Source organism: Chlorocebus sabaeus, chromosome 21, assembly GCF_047675955.1.
Source record: "Chlorocebus sabaeus isolate Y175 chromosome 21, mChlSab1.0.hap1, whole genome shotgun sequence".
Taxonomy (NCBI): Eukaryota; Metazoa; Chordata; class Mammalia; order Primates; family Cercopithecidae; genus Chlorocebus; species Chlorocebus sabaeus.
This window is the reverse complement of record NC_132924.1, coordinates 50404942-50421519: the sequence shown is the minus strand read 5'-3', so window position 1 is coordinate 50421519 and position 16578 is coordinate 50404942. Positions and strand designations below refer to the sequence as shown.

Genomic DNA, 16578 nt, shown 5'->3' with positions numbered 1-16578 from the left:
AGGCTACTTAGGGTTCAGAGACCCACTGGACCAGGCAGTCTGTCCGTTCTCAGATCTCAACCTCCATGTTGGGAGATCCACTGCTCTCTTCAAAGCTGTCAGACACGGTTGTTTGCATCTGCAGAGGTTTCTGCTGCTTTTTGTTTAGCTGTGCCCTGTCCCCAGAGGTGGAGTCTACAGAGACAGGCAGGCCTCCTTAAGCTGCTGTGGACTCCACCCAGTTCGAGCTTCTCAGTGGCTTTGTTTACCTACTTAAGCCTCAGCAATGGTGGGCGCCCCTCCCCCAGCCTCGCTGCTGCCTTGCAGTTAGATTGCAGACTGCTGTGCTAGCAATGAGGGAGGCTCTGTGGGTGTGGGACCCTTCCGACCAGGTGTGGGATATAATCTCCTGGTGTGCCATTTGCTAAGACCCTTGGTAAAGCTCAGCATTAGGGTGGGAGTTACCTGATTTTCCAGGTGTTGTGTGTCTCAGTTCCCCTGGCTAGGAAAAGGGATTCTCCTCCCCCTTGCACTTCCCAGGTGAGGCGATGCTCTCACTGGTCGGGCTGCAGCAGCTGACCCACACCAATTGCCCGGCACTCCCTAGTGAGATGAACCCAGTACCTCAGTTGAACATGCAGAAATCACTGGTCTTCTGTGTCACTCATGCTGGGAGCTGGAGACCGGAGCTGTTCCTATTTGGCCATCTTGCTCCACCTCCAAAGTATACTTTAATATCTGATTTTGGCAATGCAGTTATATCACTTTTCAGCACAGAGTCTATCGTTACATGGAAGTTCAAAAATAACAGAATTCTGCCTCAAGTTTAAAAAATTTAAAAAAAGTGACCTAGTGGGAAACAGCCTAAAATAATATAATTAAACTGGTGAAAGTCAAACTGGTTTATGAATATAATAACTGGTAATATGATCCACAGATAGACAACAATGATTAAACAGAAATACCCCAAGGACACTATTGAACAGGGGATTGTCATTGCACTGCACACACATGGGGATCAATTTTATGTTTAAATTGAAAGCAAGAAGATACTTTTTTCTCCAGAGCCACTTAATAACCATCCATCTAGAAAGCTGATTTGACTGGAAGAATGCAGTTGTCATAGAGATTATAATTAGGGGATGACTGGGATAGAGTGGCAAAGTTGTAACATTCCACAAACACTAGAATTTGCAGAACATATTTAAGGAAAGTAGGAATTCCCAAAGAAATCAGGCATTAGAGATTCAATTTCTCAAAGCTTTACTTCGAGTAATTATGTTAGTAAACACTAAAATATCCATTGGACATCCCATCAGATACCAGATTGAGAAAGGAATGATGCAGGACATGCAGAAGAACTAAGCTAGAACCATTCACTTCATTAAGGATCTTTCTTAGATCCTTTCAGAATCCCCATGAAGTCAATGTCATCATGGATTCATTATTTTTCTATAAGTGCCTTTCTCTAAAATACAGTACTGTATTCTTCATGCTGTGAGTTGACAATACTAAAATAAGAAACGTATACTGCCTTTGGCCAATTTCAATTGTTTTTGTTTTACTTTTTTGAAGGGATCAAACATTTCTGTGAGAGTCACAGAAGATTTTAAAAGATTTTTCTAAACATAAGATTGACTGAAGTGACTTGCTGATGGTTTCATGCATCTAATTAACAGATCAAGGCAAAAGTGAGAAAATATGAATGTTATTCTGGAAGTTCACAGGTAATGTTAAATGATTATTTTAGTGATTCACTATGCATAACAAGTTAAAATGTGAGCAAACACTTACATGCTGCATTCCAAAATAAACACATTTTAAAAGTGATCTTCTATTTTATATTGTAATGGCTAATTACAGTTTTCTACATTATCACCTCAAAGTAGAAAGGGAATTTAGATTTTTCTTGGTATCTAATTTATAACACTTATGTTATTTGATATAAATAAAATATTCAATTACTCTCAGATGTTTCTCAAAGTACACCAATTATAAATATTAAGTTCCCTTTACTTTTATAGTTATTGTTCTCAAGGCATGTACTAATCTTCAACTCAGCAATGCACGTATATTAACCTGAAAAATACTTATATCTAGAGCTTCAATATTGTGGAGTTTTTGGGGTTCACATCATTAAACTTTTTTTTTAACCTTAAATATACACAATAAAATTTGTTTTTTAATAAAAAGTTTCTGGAGATTGATTACCCAACAATGTGAATGTACTTAACACTACTGAATGATACACTTAGAGATAGTTAAGATGGTAATATTATACATATTTACGATGAACATGTGATATTACAGAGTACATGCATACTATTGTAATGATTAAATCAGGATAACTGAGATACCCATCACCTCAAACATTTATCATTTCTTTGCATATCACTAGACTTCGATACAATAGGAACTGTGATAAAGTAACAACAAAAGGACAAGACTTTTAGAAACTTCTTTGTAGGCAGAACTTAAAGAAATTTAGAAGAAAAAAACAACCCCATCAAAAAGTGGGTGAAGGATATGAACAGGCACTTCTCAAAAGAAGACACTTATGCAGCCAACAAACATGAAAAAAAGCTCATCATCACTGGCCATTAGAGAAATGCAAATCAAAACCACAGTGAGATACCATCTCACACCAGTTAGAATGGCAATCATTAAAAAGTCAGGAAACAACAGATTCTGGAGAGGATGTGGAGAAATAGGAACACTTTTACACTGTTGGTGGGAGCATAAATTAGTTCAACCACTGTGGTAGACAATGTGGTGATTCCTCAAGGATCTAGAACTAGAAGTACCATTTGACCCAGCAATCCTATTACTGGGTATATACCCAAAGGATTATAAATCATTCTACTATAAAGACACAAACACACATATGTTTATTGTGGCACTATTCACAATACCAAAGACTTGGAACCAACCCAAATGCCCATCAATGATAGACAGGATAAAGAAAATGTGGCACATATACACCATAAAATGGATGAAGCTGGAAACAATCATTCTCAGCAAAGTAACACAAGAACAGAAAACCAAACTCCACATGTTCTCACTCATCAGTGAGAGTTGAGCAATAAGAACACACGGACACAGGGAGGGGAATATCACACACTGGGGCCTCTCAGGGGATGGGGGACAAGGGGAGGGATAGCATTAGGAGAAATACCTAATGTAGATGACGGGTTGATGGGTGCAGCAAATCACCATGGTATGCATATACCTATGTCACAAACCTGCACGTTCTGCACATGTATCCCAGAACTTAAAGTATAATTAAAAAAATGAAAGGGGCACAGTTGTCTGCCACATATACATACATATATATATATATATAAATATGTAGATATATAGGGATATATATATATGCGGAGATGTTTAAGAGATTTCAGTAAATATGTCACCATGACGCCTTGATGGTTTATAAATGTGAGATGGTTTTTATTACTGTTGTTTTCTGAACCATATAATAAAACTGGAGCAGCACCATTCCAATAGCAAGAGTTATTAATATTTCAGCAAGGTTGGAGGATAACTGTCATGTATCACGCTCCTAGCAATTTAACTCATCCTTCCTTGGTCACTTCTATCAAGTAAGTAAGAGATCATCGTCCAGTGTTTGCAAGTATGTGGTATCTGTGTTTCAGGCTGCTCCTCTGTAAACTTCTTTCATTCCATTATAAAAAGACAACTGTATTAAAATAAAACAATAACAGTGAAAATTGCTTAATACTGCCTATATTAAGATTAAATATATTCTGGTCAAAGATGGCACTGTTCACAACCTTTTGGCAACACAATTATTATCGCTGCATTTTTTACTTTTTTGGCTTAGAAAACAAAAGTGACACAGTTTCCTAGGAGTATGCACATTTTTCTTTTTCTTTTTTTTTTTCTGGTGTGTGTGTGTGCGCGCGCGCGTGCGTGCGCCAATCTGAATTCAATGGAGAAGAAACATTTGCGTTTTCATTAGTTACTAGTTTCCATCTTCTCTGACGCTTAATAACATTTTGAGCACATTGCAAATCTTTCCAGTTTGGTTGTTAAAAGTCTGTTTAAATCTCAAACTGATTCAAATCTTATTTCCTCCTTATTCCCTTTCTGTACAGACTTGTTGGGGATTGTTGGGTGTGTTCAATGTACAGGCTGTTGATAAGCTCTGGGGGACCTTTCTGGCACTGGTTTTTGCCTACCCTTTGTAAGATGTGGGCCCCATCAGGCTTCCTGTCACCATCTTTGGGACTTAAGTTGCCAACTTCTGGACAATGAGGCAATGCCATTGAACCTCCTGTTACATATAAATGATATATGTGTAGTGTTATGCTTCATAGAATTTGATTTAGAATATACTTCTGTAAACCTTCACTTCCATTCTACTATAATGCATGTGCATTTTCTATCCACACTCCCAAAGATAGCAAATATATAACTATAAAGATTGAATTACCATGGCTGTTACATCTGGATGTTTCCACAAGCCTGCCATTTTGATCGTAGCATGCCATTGCTTGGTAACGATATCCTTGTCCGCATTCCTTGATGTCTCCTTGTACTTTCATCCCCAGCAACACTTCCACTTTTCCCTCTGGTAAAATACAGTCTGACCAGTTCCCCACAGGCTGTGCATTATATTTGTCACAAGGACAATACTGAGTCTCAATCAGGGGATACACATGGGAATTTTTACATTTTTCCTTCTTTTTACTTTTTCCTGTGGAAGAGAAACAACCAAGCCAATTTAAATTGGAAAATACCATCATTAATTTCACACATCCCTACATTTCCTACTTTCCTAATTTCCTTTTCTCCATTTTTAACCATGTTTAACACTAGCCTATAAATCGATTATATTTTCTCACTCTACAGTGTTTTCTATATAGGCTTTCGTTAGTATTGGGTACTTTGCGTAGTAAAATTTGTATTATCCTTTCAGAACATTCTTTTTCACATACTTTTAAATTATACTGCAGATAATTACATATATTTATCTCTCACCTTCATAAACTGTGTAATATAGTTTTTGACAGTCTTCATTATATAGGTGGTTCATTTTTTAACTTCAATTCTGAATAGTCTACTAGCACCAATATTTTTAGCTTTCTTTTGCCATTGGCAATATTTCAAATGCACCAAGCTTTAGTTCAGCATGATGGCTCCTGCTCTTGCTCATTATATTCCTGCTTTCAGTCATTACTACGGTTTAAAATACAGTTTTCAGATACAGACTAAATTCCCCCTTCTAGGTGAGAAAGGATAATCTGAGGCTTTGACAGTGAGAATGGGTTAATAAAGTCCCCCAAAAACTTTGCTCCAAACACTTCACAGTCTGTAGGCAGTCCACTAAAAGATCATGTCGACACCAGAAAATAATCTACTGCCTATTATATAGGGAGTCAGAGTTCAATTTTCAAGGCTTCCTTTTCTTCCTACTAGAAGTACATAATGCTTTTATCACTGCCAACTGAATTTAAAATACACATCTGAATCCATTGGTATATTATTTTTTTTTTAAAATTTATTTATTATTATTATACTTTAAGTTGTAGGGTACAAGTGCATAACGTACAGGTTTGTTACATATGTATACTTGTGCCATGTTGGTGTGCTGCACCCATCAACTCGTCATTTACATCAGGTATAACTCCCAATGCAATCCCTACCCCCTCCCCCCTCCCCATGATAGGCCCCGGTGTGTGATGTTCCCCTTCCCGAGTCCAAGTGATCTCATTGTTCAGTTCCCACCTATGAGTGAGAACATGCGGTGTTTGGTTTTCTGTTCTTGTGATAGTTTGCTAAGAATGATGGTTTCCAGCTGCATCCATGTCCCTACAAAGGACACAAACTCATCCTTTTTTATGGCTGCATAGTATTCCATGGTGTATATGTGCCACATTTTCTTAATCCAATCTGTCACTGATGGACATTTGGGTTGATTCCAAGTCTTTGCTATTGTGAATAGTGCTGCGATAAACATACGTGTGCATGTGTCTTTATAGCAGCATAATTTATAATCCTTTGGGTATATACCCAGTAATGGGATGGCTGGGTCATATGGTACATCTAGTTCTAGGTCCTTGAGGAATCGCCATACTGTTTTCCATAATGGTTGAACTAGTTTACAATCCCACCAACAGTGTAAAAGTGTTCCTATTTCTCCACATCCTCTCCAGCACCTGTCAGAACTCTCTTAGTCTGACTTGTATTGTGTTTCTCTGCTTTGACATGTACTGGCTTTGGCATCCCAATTATTCTTACCAACAAGAGTGCGCTTTCTGGTCCTAACTGCACCGCAGTCTCCATTGCATGAAGAAAACTTGGACCAGCTGGTCAATTGACAGTCATCCTGGCAGGGGATCTGGCAGGCTTGGGTAAGGGCTGGCACAGGGCCTGCATACTGTAGGCACTCATGGATTCCAGCCTGTCCTCCATCTTGCTTGCGACAAGTAATGGCTAAAAGAAAAGCATAATGCTGTTAAATTCAAATGTTAACTACTCTATAACTTAGAAGCTAACCTAACATTTGGTTAAGCAGTCAGAGAAAGCCTCTAGTAATTCCTTACTTACAGTAGAAATCTTATAGGAGTGTTTCTAATAGTCACAGTAGCCATTAAATTTGTTTTGTATTTTTTTAATAACACATAACCCTGAGTGATTTTTGTGGCACAGAAAAGTGGACACAGATGCACACTTAGCATTTAGCAGTTTTACTTATATGTATTCAGGGTTTCAACTGAAGTCACATTTAGGGTATATTTAGAAATAAACTTGTAAGAATGTAAGACAAATCATACATGGATTCTGATAATAGTTTATGTTGAGCATAGGATGTTTGGAGAGGGACTGGAAGGCACTAGGTATATCTAATATTGTTTTGTATCATTGGACACACTAGAATTCCTATATAGATGTGTTTTAGTGGCAGCAAACTGGTTGGTAGGTTGGGGTTTGGGGTCAGGAGGGTGTGTTTATAGAACTTACCTTGAAACTGCATTGGCATGGAAAGTGTGTTCGTTGTATTACATTGCAAGTTTATTAGCAAGGGTTGGAATGATTAATGGATAGGCAATGTCAAAGTCCTCCATCTCCTCTTTCTACAAGTTCTTCACATTCACAAACATCAACCTTGCACTTAAAAATGTTTAATAATCTTCATTTATTATGTTAAAATTTGTATTTCTATAATTACATATAAATTTTAAAAAATCAAAGTTTAAATTCATACAAATTATTTCTCCTATGATATTGTTCTACTGACAAAATAAGAAATAATATTTTTACTTATTGAACATATATATACACACACACACACACACATATATATATATATATGAATGATTGCTTTATGGTAACAAGTCTTAAAGAAAAAGAGCAAGTATATTTAAAGTCCACTTTCTCCCTATGCCATTTCCTTCCCATTGGTTTTAAAAACAACTCACTTACTGAGGAGGCAGATGAAACATTTAAACCTTGGTCCTAAAGTTGTCTTCATTGAATTATCTTAAATGGCCTCATTCAGATTGATTTACATGGCTTTTTCAGGTTTGTAGTATAGGCTGAAACTGCCGCTGATCTCTGCCCTGTTCAGGATTCCATCACCATGAAATCAAGGTGAAGGAGGCTGACATTTTTGACCTTAAATTACAGTGAGGGCATAGAGGGCCTCAGGTTAGACAACACTGTCTGGATCTATGTACTAAAACCTAATGCCTAGGAGTGCAGGACTTTGTAATAGAGTGTGTAAATGGACATAACTAGCAATTTTAGCAAGGCAAGATTTTCTCTGTGTAGTTGAACACAACTTAATGCAACTGCTTCAGGCCTAACATAAAAGGCTCTTCAAAATTGTTCAAATGTGGATGCACTTCTCTATTTCTTAGCTTTAGATGTGCTTTTCATTTAGTACACATGACTCTGGAAAGGCCAATTTGTAAGAAAAGAACAGGGCCCCTAAATTTTTAAAAATATGAAAATCCTGGTAGGGTGAACAATGTTGGCCTTGATGAAGGTTAGATGACAGAAAAAAAAAAAAACAAAAAACATTAAGTGTCTCAAAGAGAATCTACCCCATTGAGGGAGGATGTATCTGATGCTATATGTTTATCATAGCAGTTTAAAATAGTGGTTCTCATGTCTGGCTGTGGATTATAATCCCCTGGATAACTTTTGGAAAATACCTAAGCCCTTGCTAAACTCTAATGCTCTGATTTCCCTGGTTGAGGTTAGGGTCCTGGGAATTAGGACACTTTTTGAGCTTTCTGATGATTTAATTATCCAAGCTATATGAGAACTACTGCTCTAGTAGGTAATGTATTTTCACCTGCTTCAGAAACACCTAGAATGCTGGACCCAAAAGTTTCATAATCTGGACCAATCCAAATAATGAAATATCTGTTATGAGGTCAAGGAATATGCATTTTTTTCAAGATGCTTAGGTGATCCTTATGCAGATTCAAGTTTGAAAGCCACTAGCTTGAGTATTCAAGGTACAGGAAGGGTTCTGGCAAACATATATGGCTGAGACAGAAAATCTTTTGGTACCTAATCGCCCTGGTACCACATCAAGCTTTGGGAAACAACGGCTGAACATTTTATGAGCTAAAAGAGTTCTAAACTTGGAGTTCAAAGGAAGGGCATGATAGAAATTTGTACAGGAAATAGATAAAAAAGAACATCCATATAGTTTAGAAGAACATCATCTGTAACATGGGGTAGGAGAAATCCTCAAGATGCAGGATATAAATGAACTGATGTGATTTTGAAGTTCTTTCTATACCTGCCATTTGGAAGCAGGATTGACCTTTTTGAATACTTTAAACTCAGTAAGTGCCAATGGTTCATGGACAAAGTTTCCCCACAGATACTCAAAAGAAATAATTGATAAAGAGAAAGATATTAAACTTTTTACTAATCAGGACATACAGGAGTCTCAAGAATGATACATTTGGAAAATAAGACATCTGATCATCTGAGAATCGTAAGCTGTGAAGAGGGTTTCACCGTTTGTAACTAAAAGAAAACTAAAAATTACCAAACTAAATTTGGGTTATTTGAAATGAGACTACTTTTACCTACTCATTCCATTTGGCTCTTTGAAACAGACTTCAATATAAATATTTTGAGAAATTAGATGAAACTGACTTAGGTTCTCTCTTAAGTGTCTTTCTTACAAATTTTGTTTGAGAATTGCTCCAACCATTAGCTTGTTATGTGACACTAAAAACAAAATGAAATAACACTACTACCTATACAATTCCAGAAACAATTTATTTTGTGCAGCTATTATTCACATAAACTGGAATCCCTTTTCCCCATATATCTGCACTACATAAAATCTCAAGTACTACAGCTAGTTGAAAAGAAAAAAAAATGTGTAAAATTCCCATAGCTATTCTCAGAAACCCACTCTGCACTTTACACTCCTTATTTGAGATTTTAGACAGTGTACTTTTGGAATAAATTACTCATACAATGTTATCCAAACAAGTAGCAACAGCACAATCCATACAATATATTGAAAACTTATCCTACATCTCAACTTGTTTGTATTCTGACTTAGAGGAAACACAACAATTCAAACACAGAAATGCAATCTGAAATGAATTTCCTGATATTAGGGTGAAGAAAATATAAATGTTTGGAAAGGAAACCATCTGGTCTCTCAACTTTATAAATCTTAAAAATCATTTCTAAAACACTGAAAACAGGGTGATTTGAACAGTAGAAAAGATGGATCATCCTAAGAGCGTAGTTTCTTAGCACACCAGAAAACTACATATACCCAGACAATCTGTATCTGTATTTATAGGTGAAGCATGTATATGTCATATCTAATGATTACACAAGTTCTCCTTTGAGCTGAAGACTTGTTAGCAAGATGGGACAAACATCATGTTACCCTACAGATAATTTACCATGAAAGCTTCTCAGTGAGATCAGCAAAAATCAAAATGATTATTTTAAAGTAAAATTCTGTATTTAACTCTGTTGATTATAGCCATTTACTTCATTTATTTATTGTATTTATATAAAGCACAGCAAGTTTTATTTAAGTGATATAGGACAGGCTGCTCCTGGCAGACTGAAAGCACGGGAAGAATCAATATGACAGATTTATGGATTACATATGAATCAAGGTTAAGTAAGTTTAGCCCATCAATATTGGGAAAATGCTGTAAAGATAAATAAGAGAAGTTTCTTCAACAAATAAATGCTATGAAAAAGGGAGCTAGAACTGTTGTTAGATTACAAGTGACCTAAGAAATACATGAAACAAATGCAATGTGGAGACCTTTTGGAACCTCAGTTTAAACAAACTATGCATAAACATTTTTGAGACAACGGAGAAAACTTATTATATAAAAATACTAGTTTGAAAGAATTGCTAATTTTGTTTTATGTAATAATAATGCTGTTGTTGTGTTTAAAATGCTCAAGTATTTATGGATGATATATATCTCACTTGGAAGTTGCTTTAAAATACTCCAGCAAAATTCTTTTTAAGTGTGTGGACAGAAGATCAAGAATAGCAACATGTTAAAAACCGCTGAAACTGAGTAAATGATGACTACTACATTGCTAGTACTCATTATATTAGTCCCTCTACTTTTGTGTATCTTTGAAAATTCCCTCAAATTTAAATTAAAAAGATTAGTAAGTTGAATAAGTTAATTGTAGAATGTTTTCATGTAAATTGAGTTTCAAGCTATGTTTTAAAGAGAAAAATAATAAAGGTTCATAGACTGAAAAGGAATAGATAACACTGGCTGAGCTAAGAGGACGTGGATATCTGTGTTATGCATACATGAATGCGTCAATGGAAGGCTCCTGATGCAGCTCTGAAGCACATCAAATGGAATTCTGAATGTAATTGCTCATCTTCATTTTTGAAGAGGAATGCAATTTCCTTATTATTCAGGTTTCACAAGAAGAGGGTGTTCTATTGGTCAGTGAATTACCCTTCGGCCTGTAAGGCCATGCACTCATTTTGTTTGAATAATCAGAGTGAAATAAATTGCCTGATCCAAAATGGGCACATAGAAGTTCATTACAGGAAACAGAATAGGATCAATGCCTTAGTGCAGTGAAAGCTGTTGGATTATACATAGCTACTGCTTCAAAGAGCTCTGTGACCTTATTTATTAAGCTGAACAATATGAAATTGGTTTATACCACTACACTAGTGTCTGGGTAGCGTTACAGACAGAACATGATCAGCTCATTGAGTAATTAGATGAATGATTTTTTTCCTATGGTTTTATGAAAAAAATGGCAATAGCAAGAATGAATCATGTAGAAATGAAGACAAAAAAGCTTAATGTGAGTGTGAACTAGTTACTAAGAGACCTAATTGTGTTTAGAAATAAGATCAAACCTATAAATAATGCAAGAGGGTTCCAGTTGTTTACTAGGTAGATATAATGATCCTGGTCTTTCTCTGTGTAAAAGAGATTTTCACTGACAAGTTTGTCAAATTATAGTTCCTAATTACAATCTGTGAATGTAGCCCTGGCACAATGGAAAGAAATGTACTTTCATTTTTTATTGATCCTAAATAGTTACCAATGATCCCTAGTCTCACTGATGCTTATAATATACATGAGAATAGTAGGATGAGAACTTACTAGGAAATAATGATCAGTTCCCAGTGGAGTAGCTCAGACTGAGGTTGGCTAAGATCCCCAGTTGGGATCTGGGAAGGGTTAACTAACTGCATCACAACACATGGAGCATCCAAGAAAAATCACAGACCCAGCACGGTGCCAAGCTTATTTTGAGTTACTATTTAAAAAATGGCAAATGTTAATAAGCATTTTGTGACAGATCTCCCAGAGAGATATAAAACGAAACCCAAAACCCCAAATTAATGAGGATGCTAATATTCATAGGAAGTTAGAGATAAACATTTTAAAATATAAATAATTCTAGAAGTTTTAAATAATAGTATACATAATTGAAGAGTATAAAACCTGGGTAATAACTAATAAATACATCAGTCAAAAAAGAGATTAAAAATTATGTCTGTATAAAATTTCCTTAAAACAAGCTCCTTCTCTCTTTCCTACCTAGTTCTTTTTCTACTTCTTTTTATTTCTATTACAGAACTCTCTTTTGACAATTAACAGATAAATGTGCCCTGCCAGGATAAACTGGCCCAGATATTATGAGTCTAACCTCAATAATGCCTCTAAAATGTAATCTTAAAAAAAAGAACAAAGTGGGTCAGAGTTTTCAGCAAAGGGAGATGCAAAGCCCATCAATATAGATTAAACCATGAAACTTAAGCATATTTGTTCACAAAAAATAAGAGCATAAAATGTAGTTAAATTATCATATTGCACATTCCACATTTAGGTTTAATAGGGGAGAATTAGAACTTTTTCTTTTATCTTTTTTTTTTTTTTTTTTAAAGACTTTCCTTTTATAATGTTTTTTAACCAATAAGTGACACAGGGTGAGGACTCCTAAGGCCAGGAGGGCGTCTCCTATGCAAGGTATATTATTGAAGTATTTTTCTTTTTTGTGGTCTAGATTTGAGAATGCATCCAAATTATGTTGGCTTTCATCTAAAGAGACTGATGTCAGGCCGGGCGCGGTGGCTCACGCCTGTAATCCCAGCACATTGGGAGACCGAGGTGGCGGATCATGAGGTCAGGAGATCGAGACCATCCTGGCTAACACGGTGAAACCTCGACTCTACTAAAAATACAAAAAATTAGCTGGGTGTGGTGGCAGGCGCCTGTAGTCCCAGCCACTCGGGAGGCTGAGGCAGGAGAATGGAGTGAACCCAGGAGGCAGAGCTTGCAGTGAGACTAGATCGTGCCACTGCACTCCAGCCTGGGCAACAAAGCAAGACTCTGTCTCAAAAAAAAAAAAAAAAAAAAGAGAGTGATGTCAGATCTTAGTGACCAGTGACATTTCAACAGGTGTTCCTCGGCAGGCAAGAAAACAGAGGGGCTGCTTGATTAGGCTAGTTAGGGTAGATCCTGGAAAATATTAACCCTAGTTCCATCTAATCTACAGCAAGTACACTTGGCATGATGATCAACATGGAGATTGAGCAAGAGCAAATTTGCAGTCATTTATATGATATGTCTACCTTGAATCTTTGCAACTTTTAAAAATTCTACTCTTGGTAGAAACATGTCACAAAGTAATAAACACTGGAATGATACACATTTAAGAAGTAGTTACTGACATTGTTTCTTAGGGCAGTTGTAAAGAAAAGAACAAAGCATCCAAAATTGACATTATGGCCATATATTTTATTTCTAATGCAAATTTAATGGCAATTCTATCTATAGTTATTATGGCTAGGTTTCAATTATGTAGCCACTGACCAATAATTTAGCCTTCTAAATATCATCTGAACTGTATAAATATGAACAGAGAGAAAAGACAGTGGAGGTTATAGTTCTATTAAAATTTATACACTAGTGACTCGAATAGCATGAAGAAAATATAAACTGTCTATTCACTTAAAAGTTAAAATGAAATATGGCCATATTTCATGTTACTTGCATTCCTCTTTTATTGACAATTTTATAGGGAAGATGCCTATTTCTAAGATCCTTTAAAATTTCCATATGAGATTTAAGAATGATTCAAGTTTTAAAGTTGCCAAATCCTGTCAATGTCTTCTTTAAAAATTTCTTTTTCCTCTCTTTTTAGTTCTTATGCCATTATACAAAATTTCCTGGAATATAACATTCTCAATACCCAAAGTCTTGTAAAAATCCTTCACTACTTCTCATTTTTTAATGAAAACAAACAAACAAACAAAAACTATCCTTTCCCCTTTCCTCTAACTCACTCACAGGAACCCTAGGCAGACTGGTCTGAGCGGTTCTTAAACATAAAGATTTTACTTCTTGCCTTTTTGGTTGAGTCATCCTATATTTAAATGCTGTTTCTCTTTCACTATGCCCTATCAGTGGTTATATCTTTTTTTTTTTTCCAATTCTTCAGAGATTATTGTGTATATACACTACCAATGTATTCTTATGACTTGTAACCCAAGTCATGTATACATATAGTATATTTTCTACCATACTAAGTTAACTGAATCTATTTGTTATACATTTTTAATATCTCAAGAGGCTGGGCCTAGTACCATGAAGGCAATGTGAAATATGTAGCATGCATTCAATAAATATTTATTTTATGAGAGAATGTATTATATTGAATTATATTCAAAAAGTTTGGATTGGTTTTTAGAAATCTGAGTTACCTGTTTCCACAGCTTTCTGAAAGAGCATAATATTAACACACATACAGCTCTCTACACTAAGTTGATAGGAATTTTATTTAAAAGTATGAATCCTGCACTACTGCCATATACTGAGTTGTGTCTCCCTCAAATCCACATGTTGAAGTCGTCAACGTGATGGTGGTATTTGAAGATGAGGTCATGAGTGTGAAGTTCTTATGATGGGATTAGTGCCCTTCTCAGATGAGACCTGAGTGCATTTTCTCTCTCACTCACCCCCCTTGCTTTCTCTCTCTGCCTTGTTCCTTCTCTGCCATGTAAAGACACAGCGAGAAGATGGCTGTTTGCAAATCAGGAAATAGGCCTTTGCCAGGAACCAAATTGGCTGGCACCTTGACTTTCACATGCACCAGAACTGTGAGAAATAAATTTTTGTTTAAGCTACTTGATCTAAAGTGTTTTGTTATAGAAGCCCAAGAAGCCTGATAAAACTATCAATACATTTTAAGCATTTGTTTTATAAAAGATTTCTAATGTTTCTACAGAAACACTTGATAAACTTAAAGAAAATACTCATTATGTAGCAGAGTAGCTAATCCAATTTAGAGATAGGGCAAAAATTACTGGTGATTCTGGGAATAATTGATATAAAATTCTGCTTCACCATTATGTCACTTTTCGTTTTAAATGTAAAGGAATTGGGTCATAAATAAAAAATTCCTATATGCTTTTCAAACTTCCAGGAATATATAAATTTTCTTTTAAAGCACTTTGTACTCTAATATAACAGACCAGAAAAACTTTTCATATAGTTTTGACATAAAAAAATATAGATTTTTATCAAGACTGCATTTACTTGATCAGAAGAGACTCTCTATATTCTTATTCCTGTGTTATTTTAACTCATTTCTGAATAAGGATGATTCTCACAAATTTGCTTTAGAGTGAATGTCAGTGCTGAGATTATAAGTAGTTAACAGTTTACAATTTTTAAAGAGACTCTAGGAACATAATTGCTTCCCAAATCTTTTGAAACATGTCATCACAGATAGTTCCTCCAACTGGAAAAATTCTGCTATTAATAGTATTAATAGTAAAAAAGAAAGTCTGTCTATAAAGGCCACTTTATTTTATTGTTAACAGGTGGTTAAAAGTAGGTGTGGGCCTAGGAGGTGTGGCTACTAAGGTGATAAAAAGGAATTTGTGTTATATTTTTCTATTAATATGGAAGGTTCTAGACATTGGAGAAGAACTGAATCATAATACGTAAACTTTTAAGTGTTGTGCTGAATGATACATATTATATGAGACACACATTCTCTCTTTTCTATGTGTACTTAGTAAATTAACTCTAAATATCCAACTTTTGGGTATAATTTATCATGTTCTAGACAAAGGAATTTTGAGGCCTGGAATATTTTTCTCTCTTGTCTTCCATAGCCCATGTATTTTCTGGTTTCACCTTTAGTCCCTTTTTAATTTTATTTTTTTTTACCACTAAAGTTCTTAAGAGTCAACATTTTATTCCTAACCTCCCCCAAAAAGAATGCTGCAATTTCATCCTTAAAGGCAGATATTTTACTATCGTCCCAGTCTTTAAAATCTGTTACTTTTATAACTATAAAATGTTTCTTTTATTGCTGAATTGAATTTGTATACATCTTCCCAAGTGACAAGATAAATTCCAGGGATTTTCTGATCCTATTGGGTAACGACTATTCAGTATTATTAGAAGTTATGACTACATCATTGGTCACATGGTTTTTGGGTTTAGATCAAGGGTCAGCAATTTTTTTCCATAAAAGACTACATGGTACATGTTTTTGGCTTTGTAGGCCATATGGTCTGTCACAACTACTCAATTTTGCCTTGTATCATGAAAGCAGCCATAGGCAATATGTAAAAAAGTGGCTGTGGCTGTGTTCCGATAAAACTAATTACAAAAAACAGGCTGCGGGCCGGATTTGGCTCACAGGCCATATAATTTGCTGGCTCCTGGTATGGACAAATAGACTGATAAGAGCCATGCAGTAAACATTTCTATCTCTAGAATCAGACAATGGTAAAGTTAGCTATCTCATATCTTAGTTACATGATATTACTCAAGTGGGAGTACAAGGACACAATAATTTAAAGTTAATAACATTTAAGTTAAATTCTTTAAAAGAAATGCTTAAAGAATCTACAAATGCAAACTTTTTAGAGAAAAAAGTAATCTATTAATGATAAGGTATAATCGCTTTTACTCATATATATAATACAAGTTGCATTTTAGAGTCTTAGCTTTTTTATAACTTCAGCAGTTCACTCTATGGAAATGTTACCCAAATTTCCATTTTCCTTCCTACGCTATCTCTACAACTATGTTTCTACATTTCAAGTGCATA

The 16578-nt window shown here is 35.4% G+C and overlaps 1 protein-coding gene across 1 annotated transcript in view; it reads right to left on the bottom strand.

Annotated features, from left to right (window-relative positions):
* Positions 1-16578, bottom strand: part of THSD7A (thrombospondin type 1 domain containing 7A) — a 486308-nt gene that overhangs the window by 78081 nt on the left and 391649 nt on the right. The window contains exons 12-13 of the mRNA XM_007982032.3: positions 6241-6435; positions 4433-4696 (exon numbers count right to left, since the gene is read on the bottom strand). Coding sequence (XP_007980223.3) covers positions 4433-4696; positions 6241-6435 — 459 coding nt within the window. The remainder of the gene's footprint in view (positions 1-4432; positions 4697-6240; positions 6436-16578) is intronic.